This window comes from Monodon monoceros, unplaced genomic scaffold, assembly GCF_005190385.1.
Source record: "Monodon monoceros isolate NGI ecotype Baffin Bay Population unplaced genomic scaffold, NGI_Narwhal_1 Super_Scaffold_21, whole genome shotgun sequence".
Classification (NCBI taxonomy): Eukaryota; Metazoa; Chordata; class Mammalia; order Artiodactyla; family Monodontidae; genus Monodon; species Monodon monoceros.
Genome location: NW_021703778.1, coordinates 100556467 through 100573014, shown reverse-complemented (window position 1 = coordinate 100573014; position 16548 = coordinate 100556467). Strand labels below are relative to the sequence as shown.

General features: G+C 55.6%; 2 protein-coding genes across 2 annotated transcripts; both read right to left on the bottom strand.

The window, feature by feature from the left end:
* Positions 1-3096: 3096 nt before the first annotated feature.
* Positions 3097-5431, bottom strand: CMTM5 (CKLF like MARVEL transmembrane domain containing 5). The gene is made up of 5 exons (XM_029239427.1): positions 5188-5431; positions 4057-4209; positions 3535-3627; positions 3248-3332; positions 3097-3147 (listed from the first exon to the last, which is right to left on the bottom strand). The coding sequence occupies exons 1-5, from the start codon at positions 5311-5313 to the stop codon at positions 3137-3139; spliced, it is 468 nt and encodes a 155-aa protein (XP_029095260.1). The 5' UTR covers positions 5314-5431; the 3' UTR covers positions 3097-3136.
* A 1084-nt stretch (positions 5432-6515) lies between these two features.
* Positions 6516-8976, bottom strand: IL25 (interleukin 25). Its single transcript, XM_029237127.1, has 3 exons — positions 8968-8976; positions 8533-8852; positions 6516-6543 (listed from the first exon to the last, which is right to left on the bottom strand). The coding sequence occupies exons 1-3, from the start codon at positions 8974-8976 to the stop codon at positions 6516-6518; spliced, it is 357 nt and encodes a 118-aa protein (XP_029092960.1).
* Between the last annotated feature and the right edge of the window lie 7572 nt (positions 8977-16548).

Here is a 16548-nt window from a genome sequence, read left to right as displayed (position 1 = left end):
CAAGGAGCCGGCCCCCAGGATGGGAGTCTAATAATCCCTGGCTCCTCTCACCTCATCCTTCCGCCCCCCCGAACCCCCGCAGGAGGAACAGGCCAACACCAACCTGTCCAAGTTCCGCAAGGTGCAGCACGAGCTGGATGAGGCAGAGGAGCGGGCGGACATCGCCGAGTCCCAGGTCAACAAGCTGCGGGCCAAGAGCCGCGACATCGGCGCCAAGGTGGGTCCCTCCCCAGACCCCGCTACTCAGCCCCCTAGCAGCGCGGCCCCAGTGTCAGTGCCCTCTTAGTGGGCACTCCTTCCCCTGTATTTGGATAGCCCTGAGGGTCCCACAGCACTCACACCTGAGCATCCCCCCTCCTGCTCAGAGAAGCCCCCCCACAGACTGGAACCTCCTTAGAAAGCCCAGTCCCACCCCCCCGAACCACAAGGGCCCCTAAATGGGACCCCAAGATCCCTGAGGCCTGAACCTCTCCCCACTAAGGGCATCTCCCTTAGGCCCCTCAAAGCCCTAGAGATTCCTCCCCACACCCTTCCTCCCTCCCGCCAGCTGCCCCCTCACACCCTTTATTCTTTCTCAGCAAAAAATGCACGATGAGGAGTGACACTGCCTCTGAGCCTCGCTCTTGCTGACCTGCAATAAACATGAGTGCCAGACTCTGCCTGAGCCCCTGTCCTTCCCCGCCGACCATCCAGGAGCCGTCCTGGACTCCTGGGGGAGGGGGGGCCCTGCCCCTGTGTCAGAGCTGGGGGAGCCAAGACACCCCACATCTACCGAAGAGGAACCGAGGCCCATGGAGGTGAGGCGGCTTCCCTGAGGTGGCAGAGCCGTGAGTCCCCCTACTGCTCAGCCAACCAGACAAGGGAAGAGAGGGAGAAATTCCAAAACTGGAGAAAACAAAGGCACCAGAGGGTGAGCCAATTCCAAACACTAGGAGACAGAATTGCACTGCGGAAGCTGAAGCCACCCTCCACCTACACCACCCCTGAGGCCACAGGAGTTAAAGTTGTCCTGGGACACCTGTTTCCTCCAAAATGAATTCCCCACCAATGCCAGGAGAGGCTCAGAGCTGGCTGGGGATGGAGATGTGGATAAAGAGGGTGACGCAGGTCCCTTTCTGGTCAGCCCCTTGGAAGTAACCCACAGGGAGTCCCGCTCCCCTTAACCCCCCGGTACAGTCGGCTGGGGCCCGGGTCTGTGGGCCACACCTCGTCGTGAGGGCATCCTGAGACTCTGGAGCCAGCTGACACCAAACTGAACCAAAGTGTGGAACAAACCTAGGTCCCGCTTGTCTCATCTTGACCTCTCACACAGACACAGACGAGCAGGGCACGCACAGGTGCACACCACAGAGCACACTTCTGCTCCCTTTGAGCTCCCTCCAGGGACAGGCTGGCCTGTGTCACACGGCTGCTCAGGGTCCTTACCCTGAGGTCAGGCGGGTCCTTACCCCACGCTGCTCCTAGCAAATCCCTGCCCCCTGCTGGGCTTTACTATGGCCAGGCCCTCCTGACCACCTTCTCATCCCTTCATTGCCCGCCCCCCCATCTCCTGGACTCCCCTGGCTAAGCCCTTCCGCCCCCTCTTCTGAGGCCTTGACCGCCCCTGCCCAAGATTGGTCACCAGTCTTGAGAATGGCCTGTTGGTAAAGTCCTGAGAACTGTGAGCAGAGACCAGAGAAACACAAAAGCCAGTCGGTTCTAGCCCTGGAGAGGCTACCAGTTCCGGTGAGGAGCCAGGACATGAGGTCAGGAGAACAGGAACCCAGAGGCAAGAAAAGCCAGACCAAGAGTGGCTGATGGTTAGCACCGAGGGGAGCAGAGCAACTCTACCAGAGTTCAGGTTCAGGCAGGGCTTGGGTGCTGGGGCCTGCATCTGGAAGGAGCACCCTAGAAGGAGGAAGGCATTTCAGGGCAGGGACACAGAAGCACTGGAGAGGGGCTAGCAAGTCAGCTTGGACGAGCTAGGCCACGCTGGGCTCTGCGGGGCTGGGCAAGGATGTCCCGGCCACATTGAGTTGTCATAGGCCAGGCAGGGCTGACTCCAAAGTCCCCCTGAGCCATGACTGCCCTTCACTAGCTGGTCTTCTTCCCCATCTGTGAGCGTTCAAGGATGGGCCTGCTGGGCACCTCTGAATCCCTGGGACCCAGCACGGGGTCTGCACATGGGATGCTCAGGAAATGTCCTGCTGAGGCACTGGCAAGCTGGGAAGGTGGACCTGCTGGTGGAGGGAGCTGGAAATGAGGCTGGGCCATTTTTTATGAGTTACAGGGGCTCAGTACCATATCCAGAACACCTGTTCAGGTGTTAGGAGAGCTGGGCTCCAGCCCTAACTCTGTCACAGACAAAGAGGTCACTTCCCCTAATTGGGCGTGTCCTCTCGTATGTGAATTGAGGGCATTGAACCAGCTGATATCTGGGGGCTCATGCAGCTCCAGCAATGTAGGAATCTCTGCCCTCATCTGACGCTGACCTCTCCCTGGCAGCCTGCGGGCCAAGTCCTCCCCTCACCACTAGGGGGAGCTCTACACACGCCCCAGGCAAGCACCTCACCTCAAATCCACTAAGACCAGTATGTGAAAAGCTTGGCAAGTGGGCACTCATTCACAGACGGAAGGCTTGCGCCTTCTCAGACACAGAAGCCTGGGTGCCCGGCCACCAGGCACACCGCAAGGTGGCCTTGCACGCAAGAGTTGTGGCATGGAAGCTTTATGTTGAAGGATGTCTAAGCCCCCCCCTTCCTCATTGTTCACACCTGGTCCCAGAGAAGGGACCATGCCCTGCTCCAGGCAACATTCCCATGAATACTCTTTGGCATTCCTAGTCTGCCTAATTTGGGGGGAAGAAAAAGATTCACCAGTAGGATTCAAGTCTTTTAATTTGGGAATGACCAGCTTCCTCCTATACCCTCCCTTTCGTCCATAATACCCCCTCCCTGGCCGAGCACCATCATAAGTCAGGCCTTAGAACACCAGGCCTCACAGACAATCCCCGGTGACCTCTCAGGCCTGGCTCCATCGCTGTAGGCTGGGGTGGTGCACAGTAGGCTGGGGAGCTAGTGAATCCAAAGGAGACGTGTCTGCGCTCTGCTGTCCCCCTTTTCTGGCTGGGCTCAGGAGCCAGGTAGCCCCAGTATCACTACTGGTCCCCTGTGAAGATGGAGCCAGGTGGGGTAGGGCATGGCAGGGTGGGGTAGCTGGGGCCGGGGGTGGAGGGGACATCTCCTCTTCCCAGAGCACAGGCACTCACCCTGGGTGGCCCTGGGCGCCATCTCAGTCCGGTAGATCTTGAAGGCATCGTAGGCAAAGACGGAAACCAGGATGATGCCAAAAACCTGTGGGCGTAGGAGCCGGGATGGCACAACAAAGGACATCGGGCCATTGATACTGGGGAGAGGGAGGTGGGTGATATGGGGCAAGGTGTGAGGCAGGCCCTGGGCACTGGGTTGAGCTTGGGGTGGAGAGAGGCACACAAAGTGTGCAACTACCAGCCAAAGGTCCTTGGGGAGCCAGAGAGCTCTGTGGGGCTGGACTCACAAAAGCAGCAATGGCAGCTCCATGCCGGGAGGTCACAGCCACAAAGGAGACCACCAGGAAGATGATGCTGGCGCTGACACAGCGGAGGAAGTCCTGGGGGTTGGGGGGGCAGGGTCAAAGGGAAGCAGAGGGCAGGGGGCATCGCCCTGAGGTTTTCCAGGCTAGTCAGCAGCTTGACCCTCAGGCACTGTGAATCCCTACATGGAGATACCCTTGGACACAACATAAAGTGCTTGAGAGACAAAGAGAGAGAGAGAGTTCACACAGCTCCCCAGGGGAGGGATGAAGATAAATGCAGAGCAACCAGGACCAGGACCAGAAGCCAGGGGCCTGGGCTGGGGCTGGACCCGGACAAGGGAGCAGATCTGAGGGATGTGGGTCAAAGGAGTGTTTGAGTGTTGGGTATGGGAGCCGGACTCCTTGTTAAACCAGGAAAAGGAGAGAGGCTGGGAGAGGAAAGGAAAATTCAACGTGCAGAGAAGAAAGGGACCAAAACCGGGTGGGGGAGGCAGGGTCCCTCACCAGACAGGGCCAGTTCAGCCGATCGAAGCGCTGGTAGTACTGGGTGGCGTAGAGGAAGAGGAAGGCTAGCGTGATGAAGAACTCCAGTAGCGCAGCAGCCATGTAGGCGGAGATGGAGGCCGTGAAACAGACGAAGATGATGAAGGTCAGGGCCTGCGGGACCGAGGGTGGGAAGCTTGCCAGGAAGGGGACACGGGCACAGCCGGGCCTTTGCCCTCTCCCTCCCCGGAGCTCCCCCAGCCGGCCCCACCACCTGTCCTTGGAGGTCTCGCCATCCCTGGAGCCACATCCAGGGCCTTTGCCTATTGAGGCCCGACTCTGGCCCCCCACCTCTGCCCACCCATGCTCCCCCTGCCTCGGGATCCCAGCAGCCCCAGCAGTTTGGCCAAGCTGCATGGCTCCATGGGCCGCCATTCTGTGAAATCCACAAGATAGTGTGTCCCCCTTTAGCCCCAAGTACAATGGGAACGCCAGCCCCTGGAGTGGCGCCCACATCAGCCTGTGCCCCCAGGAGGCACCCCATGCCCCATAACACTTCTCCCACTCCTGGATGCCTAAAACTCTTCTGACAAGGACCAGAGCCTCTGGTTCCATGCCAAGAGGCAAGGTTTAGAAGGCAGATGCTCCAGGGTGGACTCTGGGGTCCCCTCAGCTCTGGTGATGTAGGATGGCGTATATGCAGAAGATTTAAGTTTACTAGTAGGTCTTGCTAAGTGACTAGGGGAGGCTCCTTTCCTGAGGACAGATATTCATGGGGAGCAGGCAGCAGATAAAGTGGGGCTGCAGGAAGTCTGTCCTTTTTGGTAGTTGAACTTCTCGGATCTGCCAAGAAGTGGCCATCTTAAAGCCCGGGGAAAAACCAGCTGGTGTTACCGCTGTCCCATCCCTGTGCCTCACACCCCCTCGATGTCCCAGAGAGCTGTCCTCTGTTTAACTTCAATCCTTCCTGCAGCAACTGAAACCTGCTATGACTGCCTCCAGATGGGAGATGAGGGGCTGGGTGGGGGGGTGGGGCAGCTGGGGCCGGAGGGGTGTCCTGAGAGCCTGGGGAGGGAGGCTGCTGAGGGCTGAGCCCTGGTGGGGGGCCCGGGCTGGGAGATGGAGGCTGCAGGTCAGGGAGGCAGCTGTTACCAGCTCAGTTTCCAGCAGGATGCCTTTGAGGGACGAGAGGAACGTCTTGTCCACGGTGAAGCCCTGGAGCCCCGCAGCTGCCCCATCTTCAGGGGGTCGGTCCCGGCGATTCCAAGCACTGAGCATCTCCACGGGGCCCACCGGGCACAGCCCCCACTGCCACCAGCCAGGAAGGAAAATGGAAAACTGACAGGATGGGGAAGCAGAGAGGAGCAGGAAGGCACTGCGAGAAACCTGAACGTGAAGCGGGCAGGGCTGCTGTGGGACCCCGGGGAAGGCGGCTGCCCAGAAGGGCCTGCACCCAGCTGCCCAGAGCGCTCGGCTGGTGCGTGCACTGCCCCCCAGGCAGCACATGGGAGGGGAGGCGCGGGCAAGGGGGGAGTGGTCAACCCTCCCCTTACTTGGAGCCCAACCCCGCCTCCCGCAGAGGGGAGAAGCGGGGGTAGGAGGAGGTCCGCAGAGAAACCAGGATGAGCTGGGAGGTGAGCTGAGAAATGGGCCGGCCTAGGAGCCCCCAAGGACCCAAGCCTGAGGAAGTTTGTGGCCCTCTTCCCTAACCTTAACCCTCTTCCTCACCATCCTTTCTCCCTTTTCCTTTTAGGGAGGGTGGGAGCTGGAGCCCAGCCCAGGCAACACCCCCCAGAACCAAGCAGTAGCAGCCAGAACTGAGGACAAAGGCAGATTGTTGGGGGACAAGGGGGCGCTGTGTGCCTGCTGCAGTGCCTCAATGGGCCTCTGTCTCTCCAGCATGCCAGGAGGGCGGCCTGACCCCCACCCCAGTGTTTAGGGCTGAGCCAGGGAGCCAGGGAAGGGGAGGGATGGGGGGCCACAGCGGAAACTCTGGACGGCAGAGGGAGAAGGCAGTAGGTGAGGGCTGACAGTGGGGAGGAAGAGGGACCAGGCTGGGGACCACAAGATGCTCAGGCACCAGGGATGCCAAAGACAAATTAGGCCATTTTATTTTTTTATTTATTTATTTATCTATCTTTTAACATCTTTATTGGCATATAATTGCTTTACAATGGTGTGTTAGTTTCTGCTTTATAACAAAGTGAATCAGCTATACATATACATATATATCCCACATTTCTTCCCTCTTGCTTCTCCCTCCCACCCTCCCTAACCCACCCCTCTAGATGGTCACAAACCACCGAGCTGATATCCCTGTGCTATGCGGCTGCTTCCCACTAGCTATCTATTTTACGTTTGGTAGTGTATATATGTCCATGCCACTCTCTCACTTTGTCACAGCTTACCCTCCCCCCTCCCCATATCCTCAAGTCCATGCTCTAGTAGGTCTGTGTCTTTATTCCCATCTTGCAGGCCACTTACAGCCAGTTCAAGTCTCTGTCCAACCTGCAGGGGCGGCAAGCGTCAGGTCCTGGGGGTAAGGCTGGCTGGCAAACAGGGGACCGGTCAGGAGCAGCGAGGGCCCAGGGTGGAAATGCCAGGACTGTCGGGGGCTTGGCTTCTTATTCCAGCTCTGGTACCCGCGTGTCAGGTGGCTTTGAACAAGTCACCCCCTCTTCCCTGGGATTTATTTCCCCCAACTGTCAGTGAGGGTCGGGCATAGAAGAATGACTTTCCAACTGGTCCCAGAGCCCTAAGGGAGGCGGGGCAGGTGAGCAGCTCCACCAGAGCCTCCACCAGACCAGCCCTGGTTCCATCTGATACATACACTGGGCTCTAGCCTGAGGTTCCTTTTTGTAATTGTTATCATTTTTTAGGGTTTTTTAAAAGCTTAAAGTAAAAACTGCTCTTATATCCAAGTATAAGAAAATATCAAGTGAAGGCTGACAGTCTGTCTCCCCGTCCCCCTCCCCAGAGGAAGCCACCATCTGCCATATCCTGCCCGTCCTCCAGACACAGGCTGGGCATGTATTATAAGCACACATAAGAGTGTGTGGTAAGGCTTAGTGACTTATTCTAAAAGGATTTCATGGTCCCTAAAAGGCATGAAAAGTAGGTGCTCCAAAGGTCTGGGACCCCAGAAGCCCAGAGGGAAACAGCCCCTAGGTTGTAAAACCATCCTCCAAACAGACAGGACTTCGCAAACTGGGGCTCAGCAAGTGTGGCATTTCCCAGAGTGGCATTCCCCAATAAACACGCTGCAGCAGAAGGGGTCTGTGGCCAAATGAGTCTGGGAAGCGCTGAGTTTAATGATTTCTTCTCTGTGGACTTCTTGCCATGAAGGTGCTGGGCACACTGGGAACCTCCAAGGAGTGGGGCCCGCAGCAGCTTTTCCCCCACTTACTTGACGTCATCATTTCTTTTTCTTTCTGAGGAACAGCTTGTGGGACAAGAGTTGCAAAGAACACGCTTTTGGGGGAGGACAGCAGAGTGGTTATCAGGGGTTCACGGCCTCCCAACCAGGGGTCTAGATCCCAGCCGAGTCAGCCATCTGGTACCCGGCCTCCCCAAAGGGGCTCCCACCTCTTTAGATTTAGCCCAGAACCCAGCCAGCCTTCTGAGACCACTTCAAAGCAAAGTGACCTACAGTCTCCACCCTGGACCTAGTCTCAATCAGAGCTGACCCTTCCCTACCCACTGACCTACTCCATCCATCCTCAAAGCCAAGGCTAAGCCAGAACTAGACTTACAGAGAGTAGAAACACAGACACCCCGTGAGGACTCAAGACTGCAAGAGAAATATGTTCGGGATCCCTAAGGCACTAATTTTTAATATTTTTATTAATTGTCCCAATTTCAGGGCTTCCTAATATTTTATTTTACACCATGACACAAATAGAGGATTATGTGTGTGGCACACAGCAAAAGAATAAGACTGCTCATGATCACAGGTAACCAGCCTGGGGCTCCAACCACCCAGCTGCGCCCCCCAGAGCAGAGGGAGGGTATAATTATAACCCATTCATGGCTCAGGGCAGTAGCATTTGGTATTGGGCTTCTTCGTGCCTGTATTGTACATTATTCTCTGATATTTTAGTTAGAAAAACACAGCCATTGTAGGGGAAGAAGAAGGAGAAGAAGGAAGAGGAGGCAGGGAAGAAGTAGAGGAAGAAGAAGAAAGGAAGAAACCAACATTTTCTGTACTAAGTACAGATTTTTCATATCTTATTTCCTATGATCTGCACCATTAGCCTATGGACTATTATTTCATTTTACAGATGAAAAAAACTAAGCTTTGAACACTTGAGTGATTGGCCCAAGGTCACCCAATAAGAGTCAGAGCTAGGCCTTGTCTAACACCCAAACTTGATAACCTCCCTGAGGTAAAAGGGGGCAGGCAGGCTGGAATTGTCTGGAACTCCCCTGGTCCCTCGCACACACACTGACCAGCACGTGAGCAGGTGTTCGGGAGGGGACAGGGGCCAGCAGACTCACTTGTATCTCCAGGGGGCGATGGACCGGCTGTTGAGGGGTCTGTCTTCACTGGCCTTGCAGGATTCCGGGTGGTGGGCAAGGCTGGTGGTCTCTGGGGGAGGCATGAGCACAGTGTTGCACTTCAGCCACTCCTCAGTGGGGTTCTGTCCTTTGCTGGGGCAGCAGCTGGGCCAGTGGGTACAGCCCTTCTGGGGCCGCAAATGGAGGGTGTGGGCTCCCAAGACCATTGCCAAAAATGCAACCATCTGTAGGAAAAGGCCAGTGAGAAAACTGCTCCCACTTAGTCCGGGTGCCCCCTCCCCCAGCTGTTCCCTGAGCTCCTGGATTCATGCCGCATCTGGTCCCCAGCCCCAAACCTGAGAGCTTCCTCCACCCTAGCCACATCTCTGCTCCTGCCCTGCTCAGCATGTCCCAGCCAGGCCCCTGCGCACTCACTTGGTACATGCCGGATGCTGCTCCCCCAGCCTGGGTGCCGCGCTGGCTGACAGCAGGGCCTTGTGGAAGCAGGTTGACTGGAGCAGTTTAGGAGTCCTGGTTTTATCTGCAGCAAACCTGTTTTGTTTATTCAAATTTTTTCCCACTACCTTTTGGAGTGTGTGACCTGAGATTAAAAAACAAAACAAGGGCTTCCCTGGTGGCGCAGTGGTTGGGAGTCCGCCTGCCGATGCAGGGGACACGGGTTCGTGCCCCGGTCCGGGAGGATCCCACATGCCGCGGAGCGGCTGGGCCCGTGAGCCATGGCCGCTGAGCCTGCGCGTCCAGAGCCTGTGCTCCGCAACGGGAGAGGCCACAACAGTGAGAGGCCCGCGTACCACAAAAAAAAAACAAAAAAAATAAAACCGAAAACCCCAAAAAACTTGCAAGTGTTTTCAAAAGCTGATTTAAATGCTAGACTCACGGAAGTTGTGATTAACATCATTGTAAGCCCGATAACCTATTGGGTAAACTTTGTTCTTTATGCTTTTCCAGGCATGGGTCAAAGCAATAGTATCCTGCTATTCTATGCCTTTGAGAACAGGCATTATTGGAATTTCCCTGGTTCGCTTGGTACCCAAAATTAGGGAACACCATCCTGGTCTCTCTCCAAGAGGCCTCGTTTCTACGATCCCTGATGCTCCCACCCATGGTCTTGTCTCTTCTCTTCCCTTTCTTCTCAGGTGTCCTCCTGATCACCGACCTTAGTGAACATTTCCCTCTATCTCCTTGTTCTCTGACCCCTTCTGTTCTCTGGCCGCTTCCTCATCTTCGATGACTCCAACTTCTATGACCACAATCATCTATGACTTCTCCTCATTTTCCGTTACCCTCTCCCTAACTTCTACCCACCCTCCCCGGGGGCCACCCCGCCCCCCATCCCTGCGCGTTCCTTGACCTGCTTCGGGCTAGGGATACAGGCCTAACCCCACAGGCTGCCGGGAAGGCCTGCAGCCATCAGTTTGCCGGCTGGATGTGCAGGGCCTGTCGGAAGAAGCGGTGGGTGACTGTTCCCATCGCATGAATGAGAAGGCAGAGCCAGGAAGAGGAGGGGAAAGGTGACAGCCTCATCTAAGAGGCAACAGGAACACCCAGCTCCCAGATCAGCCGGCCCCCACCCCTACTCACTGGGCCTCGGGCATGAGGACCACGGCAGGGGGAGCTGCCACTCTCAGGCCAGGGGGTGAGCCCATTCAGTCTCAGCTCCATGGACCACTGTTGGCCAGGAGGGGGTATGTGTGCCCTGGAAAGGCTCCAACTGGGCCTGGCCCCAAAGACTCAGGTCAGCCAGGGGCCACCCCATCTGGGGGCTCTTTGCCTCCTTCCCTCCCACCTTTTTCTCTTCATCCTTGTCCATCAACCCCCTTCATTCCACACACCCACAACGCCACCCCGCCCCACGCCAACACACTCATACACAGACATTGTCTCTAGAATGATGTTTCCTGATTTGCATGTGTTTTCCCTTAGAAAATACCCCACTGGTAACCAAGGACTCAGGAAATAAACAAAGGGAACCAGGAATAACTTAAACGGCAGAGTGAGAAGGAATCCTTCGAATGCTTTAGGGCAAAGCAGAGGAGTGCTGAGGTCGGGGGCATTCTGAAGTGGGAGAAGCTGCTCTGGTGAGTTTTCAGGGGTCTGGAAGTAGAGGTGGGGTGAGGGCTTAGGGGAAACAGGTGGTGGCCGAGACAGCAGGGGCACTTAGGAAGAGCACTGAGGCCAGGAATACATCATCCCACTCGCACTGGCCCACTTTCTGCCCCCGTGCTCCCAGGCACGCTCTCACTTCCATCCGCCCCTCAGCTCCTGAGCATCGTGTGCCAGGACGGTGCCAAGCCCTGCACAGGCATCAGCTCATTTCACCCTTATAATAAATCTATGAGATGGAAACTATTGTCTCCATATTAAGATGAAGAACTGAGACCCAAAGAAATTGAGTAACCTTATCTAGGTCACACAGTTAGGAAGAAGCAGGGCTCGCTTCCCACCCCAGCCCCGATCAACTCCAAATCTAAGCTCCTGGCATGGAGATGCCACACTGTACTGACCCCTGGTTGGCTGCAGATGGAAGGGAAGCCCCCCTGTAAGGGTCTCACCTGACCCTGCCCCAGGCCACAGGGCATTCCTTCCCGCTCAGGCATTCAGCCCTGCTGGCTGGGATCCGCGCCTCCGGCTTCCTCTTCCCCAGCCTTAGGTCTGGCACGTGGACCCCAGGGTGGCTTTTGGTGTTCCCGAGCAACCCCCAACCGCAGAAAAGGTTTTGAGGGGGCCTTCCAGAAGAGCTGGATCCCTTGGGTCTCTCCCAGACCAATCAGAACCTCAGAGGCTGACACGGGCCCGGACCTCTTGATCTTGGCCCCTATCCAGGACAGCGTGCTTGAAAGAGCCAGAAGTGATCCAAGCTACTTGTTTCACTTGTTGATGCCGCGAAGGACCCACGTTGGTTACGTGGGACATTTCCTCCAGGAGAGGCCTTTGGGGTGTCCCCTGCCTCTGTACCAGGACCTCCTCTAAGGAAACCCCTGAAGGGCAGTCTCCCCTGCCTGACCAGGCCTGATGTAGAACTTGCGCTCTGAGCCACATGTCCCCACTCACCTCTTCCCATTTGCTCAGTCTCCACCCTTATCTCAGGAGCAGCTGTGGGTCTCCTCAGGATGACTCCCTGCCATGAGAAACATGTTCCAGAGGGTTCTCCTGTTGGGGTGACTAAGAATCCCTGAGTCATTTCAGCTTCCAGGGAATCACTAGGGGTGTGGAGAGATGGGGGTGGCAATGGGGAGAATGTAGAGGCAGAAGCAAAGGAAAGTTCACCCAGTACCCAATATCATGGGTGCTTCCCCATGTGTCCTCACCTGCCTGGGCCTGACCTGGCAGCCACGGGGGACCAGCTGAGAGTCCCACCCCCGAGCCTCTGGGAAGAGATCAGCCCCTATCAGGAAAGAGCAGGGAGGATGTGACAGGAAGTACCCCACCTCGGCCAAGAAAGCTTGCAAAACGCTGCGATGGCTGTCCTGCCCTTCCTCAGAAAGTCACCCGAGTTCTCACCCTTCCCCTGCCTCTGATCAGCTCTTCGCCTAGGGACCTCTCTTCTCTTGTAGAAATGTGCGTGTTTGGTGCGGCTTGGGCGGTGGGCTGGGGGTAACCTGGGTGACCACAAAAGTGCCAACCAGCCTAGCAGCCCCTGCAACAGTGCTGAAACCAGCGCTCCGCAGGGCCTACTGAAGCTCATCTGCACTCACCTGAGGTGAGGCAGGGGCACTGGTGGTTAAAATGCTGAAATATTACTTCTGTCCCGGCTGGTAAATAGATACTGTCCTCAGGGCTGGAGCACGTCCACACTACAACCTCCCTGTGATCCTGCAACTAAAGGGAGACCGCCTGGCCCAGACGGAGGCCTCCAGAACAGGCTCCCGTGTCCTGATGGGGATGCCACGATGGTACCGGTTGCTAATTATTTGTAGTATCACCTTTACTTACATGGTGCCTGGAGCCTGCCTTCAAAGAGAACCCAGTCTGGTCTGGGAGACACGCAGAGAATCAGAGTGAACAGGACAAAAAGCCTAGCAACTCCCTCCCCCAGCCCAGACCTGGTGCCTCCCCCATGGTGGGCCTTTGGCTTACTTAACTCTGTCCTACAGTCATGGCTGGCCTGTTCATTCGCCCATTTGCCAAATATTTATTGAGCACTTATTATATGCCAGGCACCATTCTAAATGCTAGGAATGCAGAGGAGGACAAGCCAGATAAGGTCCCTGCCTCAAGAAGCTTACGTTTTAGAAGGAGACAGATGGTAAATAAAGAAACAAGATAATCTCTGATAATAATAAGTGCTATGAAGAAAATGAAACAGTGTTAAGAAATAGAGAATTACTGGGAGGTGGGGGGTGGGTGGAGGGAGGGGCAACTTAACTTTAAAAAGCCAGGGAAGGCAACTTCCCTGGTGGTCCAGCAGTTAAGACTTCGCCTTCCAATGCAGGAGGTGCAGGTTTGATCCCTGGTCAGAGCTAAGATCCCACATGCCTCGCAGCCAAAAAACCAAAACATAAAACAGAAGCAATATTGTAACAAATTCAATAAAGACTTTAAAAGTGGTCCACATCAAAAAAAATCTTAAAAAAAAAAAAAGCCAGGGAAGGCCTTTCTGAAGATGTGGAATTTGACAAGATGATGGAAAGAGTTTGGGAAAGAGTGGTCCAGGCAGAGGGAACAGGACATGCAGAGTCCTAGAGGTGAAAGAGCTTGACATGTTTCAGAAACAGAACGGACAGTGTGGGTAGAAAACAAAGGTTAAGGGAAAGGGTGGGATGAAATGAGGTGAAGAGGTGGGCAGGGACCAGCTCACATAGGATCTTAAAGCCTGTGGTGGAACGTTTGTTTTTTAATTTATATATATATTTTATTTTTGGCTGCATTGGGTCTTCGTTGGCTGTGTGCGGGCTTTCTCTGGTTGCGGCGAGCAGGGGCTACTTTTTGTTGGGGTGCATGGGCTTCTCATTGCAGTGGCTTCTCTTGTTGCGGAGCACAGGCTCCAGGCGTACGAGCTTCAGTAATTGTGGCGCATGGGCTCAGTAGTTGTGGCTCGTGGGCTCTAGAGCGCAGGTTCAGTAGCTGTGGCACACGGGCTTAGTTGCTCTGCGGCATGTGAGATCTTCCCGGACCAGGGCTCGAACCCACTGGCAGGCAGATTCTTAACCACTGCACCACCAGGGAAGTCCGGAGCATTTGGATTTTATGCCAGGTTCAGTGGGAAGGTATCAACTGTATTCAAGCATGATCTACATGATGTGCGTTTCTTGAAGGCAAGTTCCGTGTCCTTGACATTCTGCTGCCCCACAGAACTGGCATCAGATAACAATAGTAACAGTTGCTTTGAGCCAACATTTACACATCATGGACCAGGCACTGTTCTCAGGCTTCTTCTTTTTTTTTTTTTTTAATGAATGAATCTTTTTTTAAAAAATTAATTAATTTATTTATTTTTGGCTGCATTGGGTCTTCGTTGCTGCACGTGGGCTTCTACTCTTTGTTGCTGTGTGCTGGCTTCCCACTGCGGTGGCTTCTCTTGTGGTGCACAGGCTCTAAGCGCACGGGCTTCAGTAGTTGTGGCGCACAGGCTTAGTTGCTCCGTGGCATGTGGGATCTTCTCCGACCAGGGCTCGAACCCGTGTCCCCTGCACTGGCAGGCCGATTCTTAACCACTGCGCCACCAGGGAATTCCAGTTCTCAGGATTCTCTCAATCCTCAGTTCCATTATTATCCCATTTGACAGACGAGGAACCAGAGGCTCCCAGAGGTCACATAGCTTGCCAAGGTTGGAGTCGGCTAGTGTCGGAGCCAGGATTAGAATGCAGCCAACCTGGATGCTGTGGGGTCCAAAGAGAGGAGAACTGGAAGAATCCACGAGCACCCGAGAAGTTCTGAGTAGAATAGGTCACGGGGTGGGATGAGGAGGAGATCAGCCGATCGGCCCTGCTGGGAAAGGACAAGAGTGGGAGAGAAGACTGGGACCCAGAAAGCCTGATGGAGGGGTTCCTGCCTTTCTACCCCCTGAGTAGTGGCAAACGCAGGCCCCGAAGCTGAGGGGCCCCCTGCCTGAGGCTGCCGCCCACCCAGGGTCTTAGCCTACCATCCAGCCTGGGCTTTCTCCAACCTAACCTGGAGCCCAGAACTCTCCCTGACCAAGTTAGAATCACCTGAAACCTCAGTTTGCGAAGGAGAGGGCAGAGATGAGGCATAAGGACGGGAAGAAGGCTCCTCCTGCCCTCAACAAAGAAGCACTTTGAACTTTCATGAAGGTACAAGCTGGGGGTGCAGGGGGAGTTGTGGGGAGCCAAGGTGAAGAGGAAAGGTCATTGTGCTACGCACTTTACATATATTTACTCCTCACCAAAGCCACTGTTCCAGATGAGGAACTGAACTTCAGAGATGTTCCAGAACTTGACCAAGGTCACAGAGCTGACAAACCAGGATTCACTCCCGAGTCTGACCGGCTCCATTTCCTGCCTGGGCGATCCAGAAGCACAGACTCGTGTTCCTGCAGGTGTGCGCTCTAACCCCCTCACCTAGCTCCAGGCACTAGCTAGGCACTGCTCAGCTACAATGAGGGCAGTGAGGCTCACTGCCCTCCTCCCAAACCACCATTTTGCCGGGTCCCAGCACTTCCTTCCTGCTTAGTCTTTTCCGGCCTCCATCTGTTTCCCCTGTGCCAATCAGGGCACTCATCTCTGGAACAGCGTTTCCTGCCCACCTCCATCTTGAGCCCCAATTTGTCTTGGCAGTCCCCTGGGCAGAGATCATATACCAAGTCACTCCCCAGAAGCTGAATATCTGTGTTCCAGGCAGCCAGCCCCCCCCCCCCCCAGGGCTGGGGTCTGGGAGAAGTTGGACCAGGCTGGAACTGGAATGGGGGAGCTCTCCCTTGAGATGCATCTGGAAATGTTAAAGTTCCTCTCCCATCCTAAAGGAGTCTGAGTTTGTTCACAGGTGCCCAAGCAACAGGGAGAGGAAGGAGCTGGGTCAGGTGCTTCCCCCTCCCCTGCTGGCAAATGCCTGGAAGAGTGGGCCTGTGGAATGCGAAGGTGGAGGGGGATGGGAGGGGAGGGGGGAGCCTCTCTGTATCCCCGGCCTCAGGTTCACAAAGGGCCTTAAATTAGACTTCTGATGTTATCTCCAAATGACGCTATACATACATAGAGCCATTGTCTATGTGTTTGAAGTGTTAATGTGTTAAATGTAAATATTGAAAACATGCTACAGTTTTTCAATCCAGTTTGGCATCTAACTTTTTAAATTCCAGGAACCTCAAAAACGGAAGAAGGAAGGCTTCTCTGGAGCCTCTGAGAGGCCTCGATGTGTTCTTTCCCAAAGGAAGAACGCGGGGTGGGCGGGGAGGGGGCGGGCAACTGGAGGGAGGCAGCGCACGGGAAGGAGCAGTAACAGGGCAGGAGAGGTGCGGGGCACCCGAGCCGCGTCCTTCCAGCCGAAGCTTGGGGGCAATCCCAGCTCCTCTGAAAGAGTCCTGCCCTTTTGTGCCCGAAGTCCCCACTTTTGCTCCTCAGGAGCGAGCCAGAGTGAGGCAGCGGACAGGTCTAGACTGGCAGAGAAGCATTAAGAGGCGGCACAACCGGCCTGCCCGCGGCTCCGGGACCAGATGCTCAGGCATCACGTTTTCTCGCCAGGGCTAGAATCCGTGTACAGCCCCAGACCCCTGCGGAGGCCCTGCCAAGGGAGTAGACAGGCTCCGCGGAGGACCCCAGAAAGGCGGAAGGAGCGTGCTGCCTCCCAAGGGAAAGACAGATGTGGGGCTAATGAAAGGGATGCAGAGAGGCGCGGGGTTGGCGGGGGAGATCGGGGGCGTGACGGGGAGAGGAAATCTCCCGGGAGGGAGCGAACCAGACCACCTGGAGGTTCGCCGCGACGCCGGGCTGCAGCCGACGGGGAAGAGGAGCCGGGAGGGGGCGTGCAATTTGGCCCGAGGGTCCTGAGCTGAAACTCAACACCCGCCTTTGGAGGGATCGTCCTTCTTTCTCCTCCGCCCCT